This window comes from Leopardus geoffroyi, chromosome D1 (assembly GCF_018350155.1).
Source record: "Leopardus geoffroyi isolate Oge1 chromosome D1, O.geoffroyi_Oge1_pat1.0, whole genome shotgun sequence".
Classification (NCBI taxonomy): domain Eukaryota; kingdom Metazoa; phylum Chordata; class Mammalia; order Carnivora; family Felidae; genus Leopardus; species Leopardus geoffroyi.
The window spans coordinates 98,481,408-98,495,164 of NC_059329.1; the positions used below are offsets into that span (position 1 = coordinate 98,481,408).

Here is a 13,757-nt window from a genome sequence, read left to right on the forward strand (position 1 = left end):
CTTATGCACACTGTATTACAAATGAAGAAGCAATCTTAAGCATTTAGCCAATCAACTTTGCCATGCATTAAACTGCACTCATACTACCACCGAAATCCTAATGGACAAATCCTAAATGTAGCTCCTAGCATTGGAACAGGGGCAGTTTCTTTGCAATTGTTTCAAACTACAAGAAGTTTTATACTTTAGCATCTTGCACCGTAATAGTACTCCTTTCTATTGAAATATTGTTATTCTTTATAGAAAGTATCAGTTGACAAAAAACCGAAAGCTTCGCTAATCAGACAAAAGCAGGAAAATGGAAGTTGTAAGTATGCATACACCACATGCTTAACGGTATTATCAATAAAGATAAGAGTTTTTCCTCCACTTGCCCTCTCTCTTATTTCATAGAGCACATTTGTTATTTTAGCCTAGGTTTGAAAAGCTGTCAGTGCTGCACCTGCCTTAACACTACATCATTCAAATTAACACGCTGACTACAAGGGTATTTTCTCAGTTCTAAAATTCTAGGAATCAAAAAGGAATACTATTTTAGATGAGATACACACTGCACATGCTTGCTTTCTATTCAAGTGGGGAAAAAAAATCCAAAATTAAAATTTTCAAATGCTTAATGTAGAAGGACAGCCTACTAACAGACTAAATATCACTCCAATAAAAGACTAATTTTTCTTCATTGTTTTGTACGCTTTCTTTCAATTCACCCCTGCTTGGTCTTCTGCCAGGGTCCGGGCATACATCCTCCCCCTGCCTTATGTTTACTCTATGTTGTCTTTTTTATAAGTGTATTTGATATAAAGCTTCTCTAACGAGATCACTCATAAGATTGTTCAACAACTTTCTGCCCCCCTCAGATTCTCTGAGTTAAGACTGCTCTGTTACAGGACCACCAGCTATATCAGAAATGCTAATATTTTCTAATAATATTTCAGTTGCTGACAATGTAAGTTACCATATTAAATATAAAAGAGACTATTTATCTAAGGTCTACTGCCTCTTGATTCTCTAAATCTAATTTAAATTTTTATATACTTTAAAAAATAAATAAAGATGGAAAAGCTTCTCAAAGAAGTTGGACTATCAAACAGGAGTTAAGTATGGGCTATCAACGCTAGCTCTCAAAGTCAATGGATTATGTTAAAACACGACAGGCCACCGGCTGCTAAATTTTTGTAGAAATGGATATATTTCCCACTTCCAAAAATCAATCTGTTTCAGTACCATTCTTCAACCAAGAACTTATTTTCTTAATTTTACAATAAGGCGTGTATGGTATGTTTAACAAGTTAAAAATATCTACATATATATATAGATATATTTACATATATATATAATGGATCTAAGTGTTCTGTAAACAGATTATGGGTAAACAAATCCTGAGGGTCTGATACACTCCAAACTTATGACCCACTAACAACGGCTGCAAAGGAGACACTTCCTGAACAATAAATATAATCATCAAAGACAAGATAACTTTTTTATTTTAAAGTAGGCTTCACACCCAGCACGGAGCCCAATGTGGGGCTTGAACTCTTGACCCTGAGATCAAGACCTGAGCTGAGATCAAGACCTAAGGTGAGATCAAGAGTTGGGTGCTTAACCAACTGAGCCACTCGGGCACCCTAAAGACCAGATAACATTTGAGGAAGATTTCTCTTCAGGGACAGAGAATAAAATGATGCCTAAGTCAAAAACTCCTATGAGAATTTAGAAAGAAGGTAAGATCTGCTAGATTGTTACATAAGGTACTTTTAAAAACCTCTTTAAGGGCTCTTTCAAAGGTAAACATTTTTTTTAAGATTTTTAAAAATTATTCTGAAATTATTTAGCCATAGAGTTAAGTATTTAAGTGTTCTGTACTATAAACTATGACAAGATGAGAATGGTTCTGGACCATATACAATAATGCGGAAACTACAGAAAGCCTCATAAACTCTGAATCTAAATAAGTATGCTTATGGAAATAGAATTTAAGCTACATGAAGAGTATTAACTCTCAATTTTTCTCCCAAATACTCAAAGCAATTAATATAAAGTGATGATGAAACAAAGATGAAATGATAATAGCTACACTATAATAGAATGACTGGATTTTTCTCAACCCTTATGACATGAAAACCAATATGCTAAAAATAATTTCTGTCAGAGATGAGATGGTTTTTAAAACTTAAGTGCTGGTCTGTATTTTAGTATGTTATGGTTACTTTATTTTAAATTATTTTAATTGAAAAATTAAAAAAATAAAAGTAGCATTTTACCTGTGGATCCTGCTTCATTTGAGCAACCAGTTTCTGGTGATAAAGAGAGAAAAAGAGCCATTAGTCTTCCATATTAACCCACTATGGCTAATCAGACTTGGCCCCCAAAATCTAAAGTTTTAAGTCCACACAAAAAAATGAAAAACATGCAATCAGAATAGACCAAAAGCGTCTATGATCCATATAAAAGGTTAATGAGATACTCTTCCTCGTATATATAATATTAATATATTATGTTATATTAACATATTATATTGCTATATATTAATAACATATTAATATATTATATATTATACATATATAAAATACCACTTTGAAATGAAAACCTTCTGCTTTTAACAAAACTGGAGATGTAGTGGGGGATGGGGGCTTTAAAAAAGCAATTTAAGCAAGCTGGATGTTCCAAAAGCCAAACATCCCTTTAAAATGTTGTCATTGTTTAGAGTCCCAAAAGGCCTGGAAAGAAGCTGCTTCCATAACAAAACAGGCCTGTTTGTATACAGCAAAGTACAGATTTGGCAAGTCTGTTGGTTTGGTTCTTAACCACAAAAGGAGCCTAGTGTCAGATTCGACTTTGCCACTATCCTCTGGGGGGGGGGGGGGGGTGTACTAAGTGGAGCAGTGATGCTCAGTATTTGTTTAAAAGTAAGGAAGTGAAGGAACAAGACAAAACTGTACCTACCTGGGTTCCTCTGGAAAGGAGAGTGCTACCAGAATACTTAACGAGAAAGACCTTTACTTAGGAAAGCAGAAGTCCAAATAAATGAAAAGGAAAGAAAAATGGATGTCTGTTGACCTAACCCAACCTCTAAAAGCATCACTGCCCAAAGGTAACAATACCCAGGGAGAGAAAAATCTGAAGGATAAAAAAATACCAGGCTGATTCCTAAAAGTATCTGGGAATAAACTGTTCCCTAAGTGAATTTTTCATGTAACTAAAAAATCTGTCCCTCTCTTTGAGTGACAAGGTACTTTTACATTTTTTAGTCATAAAATATTTCTAAAATATATACTTAATCTGCCTTCTTAAATAGAAACAAAAGTCAGCTTTTATTGATACAGGCATGATTATATCAATTAGTATACTATTCCATAAAGAACACCATAGGTCCTTACAATAAAGGCCCCTCACCGCTATGATTTAAGGAGTTCTCATGTCTGCATTTTAGTTTTTTAGTCTACTTTTTTTTTTTTTTAAAGTAGGCTCCACTCCCAACCTGGGGCTTGGACTCACAACCCTGAGATCAAGAGTTGTATGCTCTACTGACTGAGCCAGCCAGGCACCCCTTTCAGTCTACTCTGTAATGCCAAGGAGTTAGCTAGCAAATCTTGCTAATATTATTATGTCTCCTCCAAGAGCCCTTGAACCCCAACTCAAATTTGCTACTTATGATCTGCTGTGTGATATGCTCAATGAACTAATTCTAAGATGATCGAATAGGTTGTAATAGCTTAAGAAATGCCCCTTGAGTAAAATGTATACTCTCTCGTGAGTGACTTCTAATATTTACTGTAGAGGGTCAAGAGTCTTACTTCAGGAACTAAGATACATTCTGGATAGCCGAGGTTGGCAACAGAAGGTATATGTTACTATATTCTACTTCATATGTGACAGTAGTAACTCTTCTACATCCTGGCCTTAATCTACAAAACAGTAATAACACACATTCTAAGAGTTCAGTGAAACTGAAACATGCCTTATACATACACATTTTTGCCAGTGCAGCCTCAAGGGTAGCCACACTCTTCAATGAAAAAGGTCCTTGGTTTTGTTTTTTTTTTACCTTAATTACTAGAGAGTTGGCTACTACACTAAAGTTGCCTTTTTAAAGCCAAAAAAAAAGGTTTTCTTCCATGACACTGGAACTTAAAAACCGACTGATAACCACATTAAGCCCTCATTCTTGGAGGAAATAAATAAACCAATTTTTCTATCTATAAGTAGTCAAGCTGCATTTGAGATAATCAGAGGCAGGTTAGGACAAGCTGGGCAACTTAACTAGACCATCCAAATCCCTAGTGACTTTAAGCTGACACCGTGTTATCAACATTAAGCTACTTTCTTTTGCAAGAATGCAGCAATTTTTATGAGAACATACTTTATGCCAAAGGTGGGCATAAACTACAGCCCATAGGCAAATTCTGCCTACCACCTATTTTTATAAATAAAGTTTACTGGGACACTGCATTGTCTGTACAGCAGCAGAGTAGTGACAGAGACCATAAATGACTCGCAAAGTATAAAAAATTTTACTATGTGGCCCTTTACAGAAAAAGTTTGCTAACCTCTGCTTTATACTATTCTCCGTTTCATGTAAAGTAAATACTCCAAAAGTTCAAATACGGCTTCTATCAAATCTGTGTGAGAATAATCAAAAGGCAATTTCTCAAAAGAGATGAGATGCCCATCACAAACCATTATGATTTAAACATTTACTCCACATCAACCATGTGTACATTGCTAGTTTCTTAGCCATCTCCCTGTCCATAAAGAACAAAAATATACGTCTACCACAGCAATATTTTCCTAACATGCGTCTATCCGGTAAACTCCGTTTCAGCCCTAATTCCATCCCTTACTGGAAATACAAAAGGGGTGGCTTTTGCTCCGGCATTTAGTCAAATCTATGACCTGGCTCTGGCCTCAGCCTAATAGCCAGTGCCTACTTTGATGTCATTTCTGGCATTCCCGAACTCGTCATGATCAGTGATCATGGAGCTTAACACATGCCCAACCAGAATAACAACATCAGATTTACAAACAAGACAGGTCACTTGTATTTACTGTTAATACTTAATTTTTTCCCAAAATAATATTCCAAGTGTAATTACAGTGAAAATATGTTTTGTAAGTATATAAGTTAAAAATATTAGCCAGCAATATATAAATGATTATTATTGTACAAACAAAATATGTAATAATTAAGGATGACTATAAAAGCTCCGATTTATGCTAAAAAATAGTTAAATATAAGGGGAAATAGGCGATGTAAATATTAGGACACTGGGATAACTTTCAGAAGAATATTATATATATCCCTTTTGAGCCAACAAATTAAATTAGATTTTAAAACAAAAACATTAAATTTTTTCATAATTGTAATTTTCATAAAATGCTATGCTTGAATGGAAAATATAAAACAAAATAATATGTAATTTTTAAATTAATGTTTATTTTTTTTGAGAGAGAGAGAGAGACAGAGCACAAGCAGGGGAGGGGCAGGGAGAGAGGAAGACACAGAATCCGAAACAGGCTCCAGGTTCCAAGTTGTCAGCACACAGCCTGACATGTGGCTTGAACCCATGAACCGTGAGATCATGACTTGAGCCAAAGTAGGATGCTTAACCAACTGAGCCACTGAGGCACCCCCCGGGTGCCCCAATAATATTTAAGAATTCTCATTTTTAGTAATTTAGTTCAATTTGTTTCTTGAGAGGAGGAATATCTCCTAAAATCATGTACAACTTTATTAAATATCTTTGATCCATACAAATTTCAGATTGATTATTGTTCTCCAGAAATTTCCTCTGTGATGATGTAAGCTTTGAACAAATTGTGAATTTAACTGTTGTCATTTTCCATTCAGCCAAATTAAGTATTCCACACACCTCTTGGTTAAAATACTTACAACCTGGGAAAAAGACAAAGTTATTTTTATAAACAGATTTTTATTCCCAATTACTAACAGAAGCAAGGCCAAATGAAATAAAATGTGCATAACTTATTATATACTAAATTTCTTACAATTACCATAAAACAAAACACTCTTCACACAGAAAAGCCCACCTGTACACAGCAAACTGTAAGACTACTGCTGAGCAAGAGTTTAACAGATCCAAAGCAGCAGCAGGGATTCTGAACACACAGAGGCTTTGTGTGTGTGTGTGTGTGTGTGTGTGTGTGTGTGTGTGTGTGTGTGTATGCCTTTGAAGCTTTCCTGTAAATTCTCATCCACCTTAATCTAAGCAACGTGCAAATTTAGTAGTTATCAAACCCCCCAGGTGTGTTACCAACAATTTCAGAAGTTAACCTTAAACTATTCAGGTAATACAAGAGAAACTATACCTAGGAAAAACACCTTTAGAAAATTAGTCCCCTTCTCCTTTCTACTCCCACACCCACACATTCAAAAGTAGTCAATTCATCATCATTTACCACTTTTAATTGTGTGTGTGTGTGTGTATGCATTTATCTTGAACCTAGGACCACATTCAGCTAATGTCTAGAAAAGGGATATAGATATAATGTCTAGAAAGTGATATTCTGCTTACAAAAATAAATGTTAATGATGCTGTTATTTAAGGATAGCTTTATGTCTGGGTTACAGTTATATTAAATAAGATGTATATACATATAAAATATATTATACATATTTAATATTTTTATTGATATTATATAAAAGTAATTATTAATGTAATTTTACTTATATACTTATTTTAAGATTTGTTTAGCCTATGTATACCTGAGGTAAATTGTAAGAATTGTGAAATTTGAAATTTAAACATGGGATGTTTTGTTTACTAGAGATTGGAATCAAGACATAAAGCTGAGTTATGCATAAAAACTTTGGTATAAATGACAGTCAAACATGTCTCATTACTTAAAACATACAAGTCAAGGCACATGAACAAAGTCTTCAGATGAACCAAAACACAGGATAAAAATAGCTTTTTTTTTTTTTAACACCTTTGGCATATGAAAAAAACATGCCGTCGTTTTCTCTAGAAAGGAAGTCAGGAATATTTCATTAACGTTCTTTTTTCTTTTTAATTTTTTTGCAAATGTTTATTTATTTTTGAGAGAGACAGAGACAGAGACAGAGACAGAGGTGGAGGGGCAAAGAGAAAGGAAGACACAGAATCCAAAGCAGGCCCCAGGCTGCAAGCTGTGAGCACAGAGCCCGACGCAGAGCTTGAACTCATGACCCATGAGATCATGACCTGAACCGAAGTCAGATGCTTAACTGACTGAGCCCCCCACGTTCCCCTAAAGTAAAGTTCTTAAAAGTATTATCAGTGAGTTTGTTACACAGTGATAGAAAGCCAACGACATGGCTCTTGGACAACTGTCTGAAATACGGTTAAAAACTCCTGAAATTCAGAGATGGGCCAGTTTACTAATCTTAGCCATTACTTAATAACACAACATGGGAGAAGCCAATAATGGAACATACCTGGTGAACCTGAATTTCCACTTTAAGAGCCTCCTGTAGAGTCTGCAACTCCATCCTCCACCTTCTCCACTTTCTCTTATGTCTGCTAAGTCTACAGTTTCTTCAGCCTCCGTTTAAAATAACAAACTCCTCTTCTCACTGCAGCTGTAGAGATCATAAGATGTTTTTGGTAACAAAGGAAATATTCATATTAAATAAGTTATATTAGGTGAAAATTATTTGATGTTCTAACACAGGGCATGACACTTCCTAAACAGATTTCTTCCCAAAATGAATAGTTTTATACTGAACTAGTATCAAAACTTTCTGGATTTTATTCTTTGAACATTCCTCTACAGAACACTTCAAATAAGTAAGAAATGGGGGGAAAAGTGCGTACTCTGGTCATGAAGGCATCTAAGCATGCTTAGATGCTCAGCACTGTGGTACATACACATTCTGAGGATACAGAGCTGAACAAGACCACTTCTGCCCCAGATGAGCTGGGAACCTAGAGGGCGAGACTACAACCACCCAGGACACACGGTCTTAGAGACACATAACAACAGGGTTCTATATTTTTCATCACGCAGAGTGAACTGGGAAGTTCAAGGTCTCTCAGAGGTTAAAGAAGGCTAGGGTACTTTCTTCTGGATGGGTTCTCAATACTATTTTAAAAATAAAACTGAAAACAGGAAAATTCTGGTGTCCCTTAAAGGTTTACATTTACCGAATTAATACTTTACACAGGCACAATGCAATGTAACTGTGCTTTCCACAAAGTTAAGACAGGCATGTTAAAAAATAAATCTATAGAGGTGGTGGTCTAGCAGATTAGACACTTCCAGCTTGACAACGAACACCATCTTCTTCAAACCCGTCAGCGCATCTCTTGTGGCTGTGTGTGTAACTGCAAGTGGGACAATGTCAAAAGTCTAGATTTGTGAATGTGAACCCTCCCATTCTGCTCTGCTCACCACTGTTACAATTTACATGAACTCAACGGCTAATTTCTCTTTTCATTTTTTTTCTTGAATGTGGCCTTTAGACGTGATTTTAGGTACCCTCCCAAAGCAAAAGTTTGCTTTTGCCAGAATAAATTTAAACTTCTTTCTCTCTTCTTCTTTGTAACTATAAAACCTGTAGTAGTTAGGGCAGCTTTTCAGCATTCTTACAAACTGAGGAAGGGAACAATCGGGAATTTGGAAGAACCACTACTCCTTAAACCAATTCAATAAGATTCATAATCTGTGCACTTTCCAAAAATTATTTATCTATGAATCAAGTCCGTATTCAACCTAAGTTTTCCCTGACTTAACAGTTATAGTAGAATCATTAACTGTACAATATATTCCTGTGAACATTAATTTTCATTACATTTGCTTAATCTCACTAGACTTAAAACATCACTGGCAATCTCTCCCCTAGGATTTATGTGCTATGTTATGTAATCTCAAAACACTCTAACTTAAAAAACAGTAAGTTTCAAAAATGTAAAATTCCTTCAAACTTACATATATGGAGACTAGGAAAGGACCACTGTACAATGATACTATCGACCAAAAAACTTATCAACCAAAAAAAGCATTATGTTTCGGGGAGATAATTTGGACAAGGAGACATATTTTGATGAACAAACTACAAAAGCAGTTTTTTAGCTACTTATTATCTTAGAAAATCTAAGGAGCTGTAATAAATATCCGAATCATAAAGTTACTAAGACTAATAACTGTTTTTGCTGTCATGTAAGTTTACATACAAAAGCAAATGCTAAGACTATACTATCACTCTAATTTTGCTTTTTTTATAAAGATTTTATTTGTAAGTTATCTCTACACCCAATGTGCAGTTCGATCTTAAAACCCCAAGATTGAGAATCACACGCTCTACCAACTGAGCCAGCCAGGTGCCCCCAGTTTAATTTTAAATGCTAAAAACCATCTCCCTACTCAAACTTGTAACTTATATGTATTAGAGTTATTCCTGAAAACAGTACCTGATTTAGTTGAGTTAGTTTTAACTTTTGCAAGGTACTATCAGAAAATATGTCCAAAATTGATTCCTTATAATTTTTGTCAAATTAAGAATCACTTTGAAGTTAATGGGATATTTTCAACAATAGAAAGGCCATATTTACTTTTACTGGTAGTAACATAAAACATCACACTTCAAGTCAAGATAAAAACTCTGGAAACAAAGGGCAGGTTAAAAACATGGAGAATTTACAATATAGAAACTTATACATAACAAAGGGTTAACATAAATTATATATTGGGAGTGCTCACAAATTAATTTTAAAAATATGAAAAAGCAACTCAGAAGAATAAGAAGGGCCAACAAACATGAAAAACATCCATCTTCAATAGTCCCAGAAATGTAAATTTCAAGAAGGTAAGTTTTGTCTATCAAACTGACAAAGACTTGTAGAAATAAGAATACTCTGAGCTGTCAAGAGGACAGGTCAGGTGGCACTTTCATAATTTGCTCCTGGTTTTCTCTGGGTGGTAGCACTAAAGGTTATTTACTTTCAATTTTTCAGAGTATTGATGTTTTAAAAATTTTCCACAGAAAATATGCAGTTCTTTTTAAATTAAAAAAAAATTAACTGAGGATAGCTAAAGCCTCAGAAAATTTGGTAGTGATGAAACAAAGTGTTCAGGAAAAGAAAAAGTAAAACCAGGATTTAACCTGAAGGCTCTAAATGTCAAAAAGGGCCTCGCAGGAGATGAAGCCTGTAACTCAAGTTAATGAGGAGCTGACAGCTTTTATTCCTTCATCAGATTGTTGTCTGCTTATTAGAGACACAAAGAGGCACAAAATTTTATTTGGCAATGACTAAATGCCAATTATTCCTTTTCTTTCAAAATAACACCGAAGGGTTAAAAAAGTGAGTGGCTTGTTGTAGAAAAACTTACGAAGGGATTAGAAGATTCATTTTATATCCTAGTTCTTCAAAAAGTTCTCTTTCTGGATAGCAGTTTTAAGAGACTGGTCTCAACCTCTAGGAATAAATTATATACATATATTTATAGCTTACAAAAACAAGGCAAGAATGTGTTAAATCCTTTTAAAAAATATTTTGGGGGCGTAGACAACTTACGTGCTGTCATATGAAGACTATTTGGGGGCAGTTAATGGCATCATAAAAAAAGGTTTTATTTACTAAATTTGTAAAAAGATGATTAATCATATTTTGACCAATTCCAGTAAGTTAAAACTAACAAACCAGTTGCTACAAGGTAAATATAAACAAACTCACAAAGCAGTAATCGACACACTCTACGGAGATACCCAGAAGCTCTAAATACTACCATCACAGAGGGCAATTGCCTAGCACAATATACCAACATCTGTTACCTTCAAAACGGTACATGTCAAACTACTGGGACACCTAGCGGCCTCTCACCTTCAAGTAACAAAAAAAAAACAAAAACATGAACAAATAAAAACTCCACAAACCAACAAAATAAAAGTAATAACCAAATCCCACTAAAAAAGGAGCTGCGCTATCTGGAAAGAACACTCACTATCCCCCAAAAAACAAATAAACAAACAAATTTCATTTACTTGCTGTGTAACCACTCTCAGCCTCAGGGTTTTAATTTGTTTGCTTATAAATCAGAAAAATGGGAACAGTTATCATCTACTTCATCAAAGCATTAGGAGTTTTAAAAGGGATGAGCTTCTATGAAAAGCCCTTTGTAAACTACAAAGTTCTACACTATTCTTAACATACTTAACTCTTGTTCATACACACAAACTTTGTAATAAACTTCTCAAAACAGTATATTGCTGAGAAGACTGTATGTAGGCTTTCCTGTTATCCAATTCTCTAAGAAAGGGACTTCCCACTATTTTACCAGGTATAGTCCTGCTTAGAGATATGTGACCTCTAGGTCTTTCATTAGCAATCTAATGATGTAGTGATGCTGTACCTCTGAACTGACTACTAAGAAACAATGCTCTGCTCCTGAATTGGAATAAACCTTTTTTTCCAATCAAAACTCAAGTCATCTATCAAGTTTTAACGTTAAGACTATAAATCACTGTGCCCTCAGACTGCATTCCCTAAAAATGGACAGCTCAGTGTTCTCTATACCAAATATTTACTTGGTGTAAGGTTCCACTTTTTTTTTTTTTTGATTAAAAGTAAACTCCACACCCAACATGGGGCTCAAACTCATGACCCTGAAATCAAGAGTCGCATGCTCTGACAGAGCCAGACAGGCGCCCCTCTACTTCTTTTTTTAAAAAATTAACTAAACCTACTCTAAAGAGTATTCTGAGTAATACATAGATCAAAAGTGGAGTCTTGGGGTGCCTGGCTGGCTCAATCAGTACATGCAACTCTCAGTGTTGTTAGGTTCGAGCCCCATGTTGGGTGTAGAGATTACTTTCAGAAAAAAAAAAAAGTAGAAAGTCCTGACAGATTTATGTGTCCTTACCCATCATATGTCTAATACTAAAATATTAAGTTTCAATTTGTACAAAATAGTCATTTCTTACTGTGTATCTAGAATGCTAAGAGATACAATATCTTTAACTTTTAACTAAGAGTGCTAAAAATTATTACAGATAATAAAAATAATAAACTCTTTAGAAACATTTATTGAAAACTAACATCTGGGGCACCTAGGTGGCTCAGTCAGTTGGGCGTCCAACTTTGGCTCAGGTCATGATCTGGCAGTTCGTGAAATCGAGCCCTGCGTCGGGCTCTGTGCTGACCGCTCAGAGGCTGGAGCCTGCTTCGGATTCTGTGTCTCCCTCTCTCTCTCTGCCCCTCCCCTGCTCTCACTCTCTCTCAAAAAAAAAAAAAAAAATTTAAAAAAACCTATCATTTATTAATATGAATAAAAATTACATTAAGAAAACAATGCAATGCTTGTTTCTTATTTTCATGGTGGCATTTCTTTGATGACACTCCACATGTCAACAGAAAAGGCTACTGCACAAAGAGCCTGGCAATCCTGATTTCAGAGGCTACCTTCTGAAGCTGCCAAAGTTCCTCTGCTCAAATCCTGGTATTAATAGCTGTTGACAAAAATCACCTCAGCTAGTGAGACTGATGTTTCCTAACCACTGGATGAGAGTTATACATGTATACACACACAATTAGATTTATGACAATGTCTGAATGTGTTTGAATATATATATCTCTCCTCTCTGTGCTTTGGTTTTTTGGGGGAGAGGCTAGATCCTCATTTAGAAAAAGAAAAGGAATACCTACACAGGTCCTACCACTGCAACACAGAGTCAAGTCAGGTTTCCCAACAGCACCCTCTCTTTCCCAGGTCCACTGCAGGGTCTGTATCTCTCCCTACCACCGATGTTCATTCTGATATGTAGTTTCTACCTCAGCCTCCCAGGCCCAGGCCTAGCCAACACACACACATTCTTCTATTTCTTACCCTTTACAGAAATCAAGCACATCCACTAAAATCATCCCAACTATACCCAACAACAAGAACACTGGGAATAAATTTAAAAACTCAAAGAAATTCAGAATGAAGGAGGCTGGAGAGGAGTGTCTAAGAACATAGTGACAATGAGGCCGAGATTTTAGAGTGGGTTGACACATTTACTAGAATGCTATTTAATGATTAAAAACAGTCCTGGCCAGAATCATATACATATTTACTACACAAAGGGTAACACAAGAGTATGTGGTGGTCTCGGCATAACCAGTAAGAATTTAATAGAAGTGGAAGTTATGGGAGGATAGATTTCAGATCAATTTAAGGAAGAGCTAAGGATTAGAGCTGTACAAAAAAGGAATGGGTTACCTTATGAGGTAGTGGGCTCCCTGTCATTAGAAGTATTCAAGAATGCTGCATATCATATCCCCCTCTTGGAGATTCACAATGCACATTAGCATATTAAAGGTTCTGAGAAGTCCTGCAGTAAAGAAACCTGTTTAACTTTGTTTAACGCAGCATTTCCCAAATTATTTGACCACAGAACATTTTTCCCACCCCCACCCCACCTCAATAATATGTACTCATTTCTGTGGAACTAGAATTGCTCAGAATACATTACAGAAAGTAATGAGCTACACTTTTTTTTAAAATGTAGTATTCAATATGTACCCGAATAACAATCTGACAGGGACACAGGAGAAGAAATTGCCACACTGGTAAAAGGCTGGAAGAGAAAGCCCTTAAGGTCCCTTCTCTAAGATTCTGTGATTCTATCACATCTCAAAGAAAAGGGCTATAGGTTCGTGATTATTTATTTAAAAAGGTTCCATGAGGGAAAGGCAAGTAGAATAAAAAGGTAGTCAGATGTAAGGTTAACTGGTTCAAATGCCTCCCTTTCATGTTCAAAGCCCAATCCCTAAAAGATA

At 35.5% G+C, this 13,757-nt stretch overlaps 1 protein-coding gene across 34 annotated transcripts in view; it reads right to left on the bottom strand.

Annotated features, from left to right (window-relative positions):
* Nucleotides 1-13,757, bottom strand: part of PHF21A (PHD finger protein 21A) — a 196,062-nt gene that overhangs the window by 153,048 nt on the left and 29,257 nt on the right. For 21 of the 34 annotated variants that reach the window (XM_045486665.1, XM_045486674.1, XM_045486671.1 and 18 more), the window contains exons 3-5: nucleotides 13,198-13,309; nucleotides 7,436-7,579; nucleotides 2,262-2,294 (exon numbers count right to left, since the gene is read on the bottom strand). In XM_045486665.1, coding sequence (XP_045342621.1) covers nucleotides 2,262-2,294; nucleotides 7,436-7,489 — 87 coding nt within the window. In that variant the 5' untranslated portion in view covers nucleotides 7,490-7,579; nucleotides 13,198-13,309. Of the gene's footprint in view, nucleotides 1-2,261; nucleotides 2,295-7,435; nucleotides 7,580-13,197; nucleotides 13,325-13,757 lie in introns of all 34 variants that reach the window. The other 13 variants (XM_045486663.1, XM_045486655.1, XM_045486675.1 and 10 more) reach the window with 2 other exon arrangements.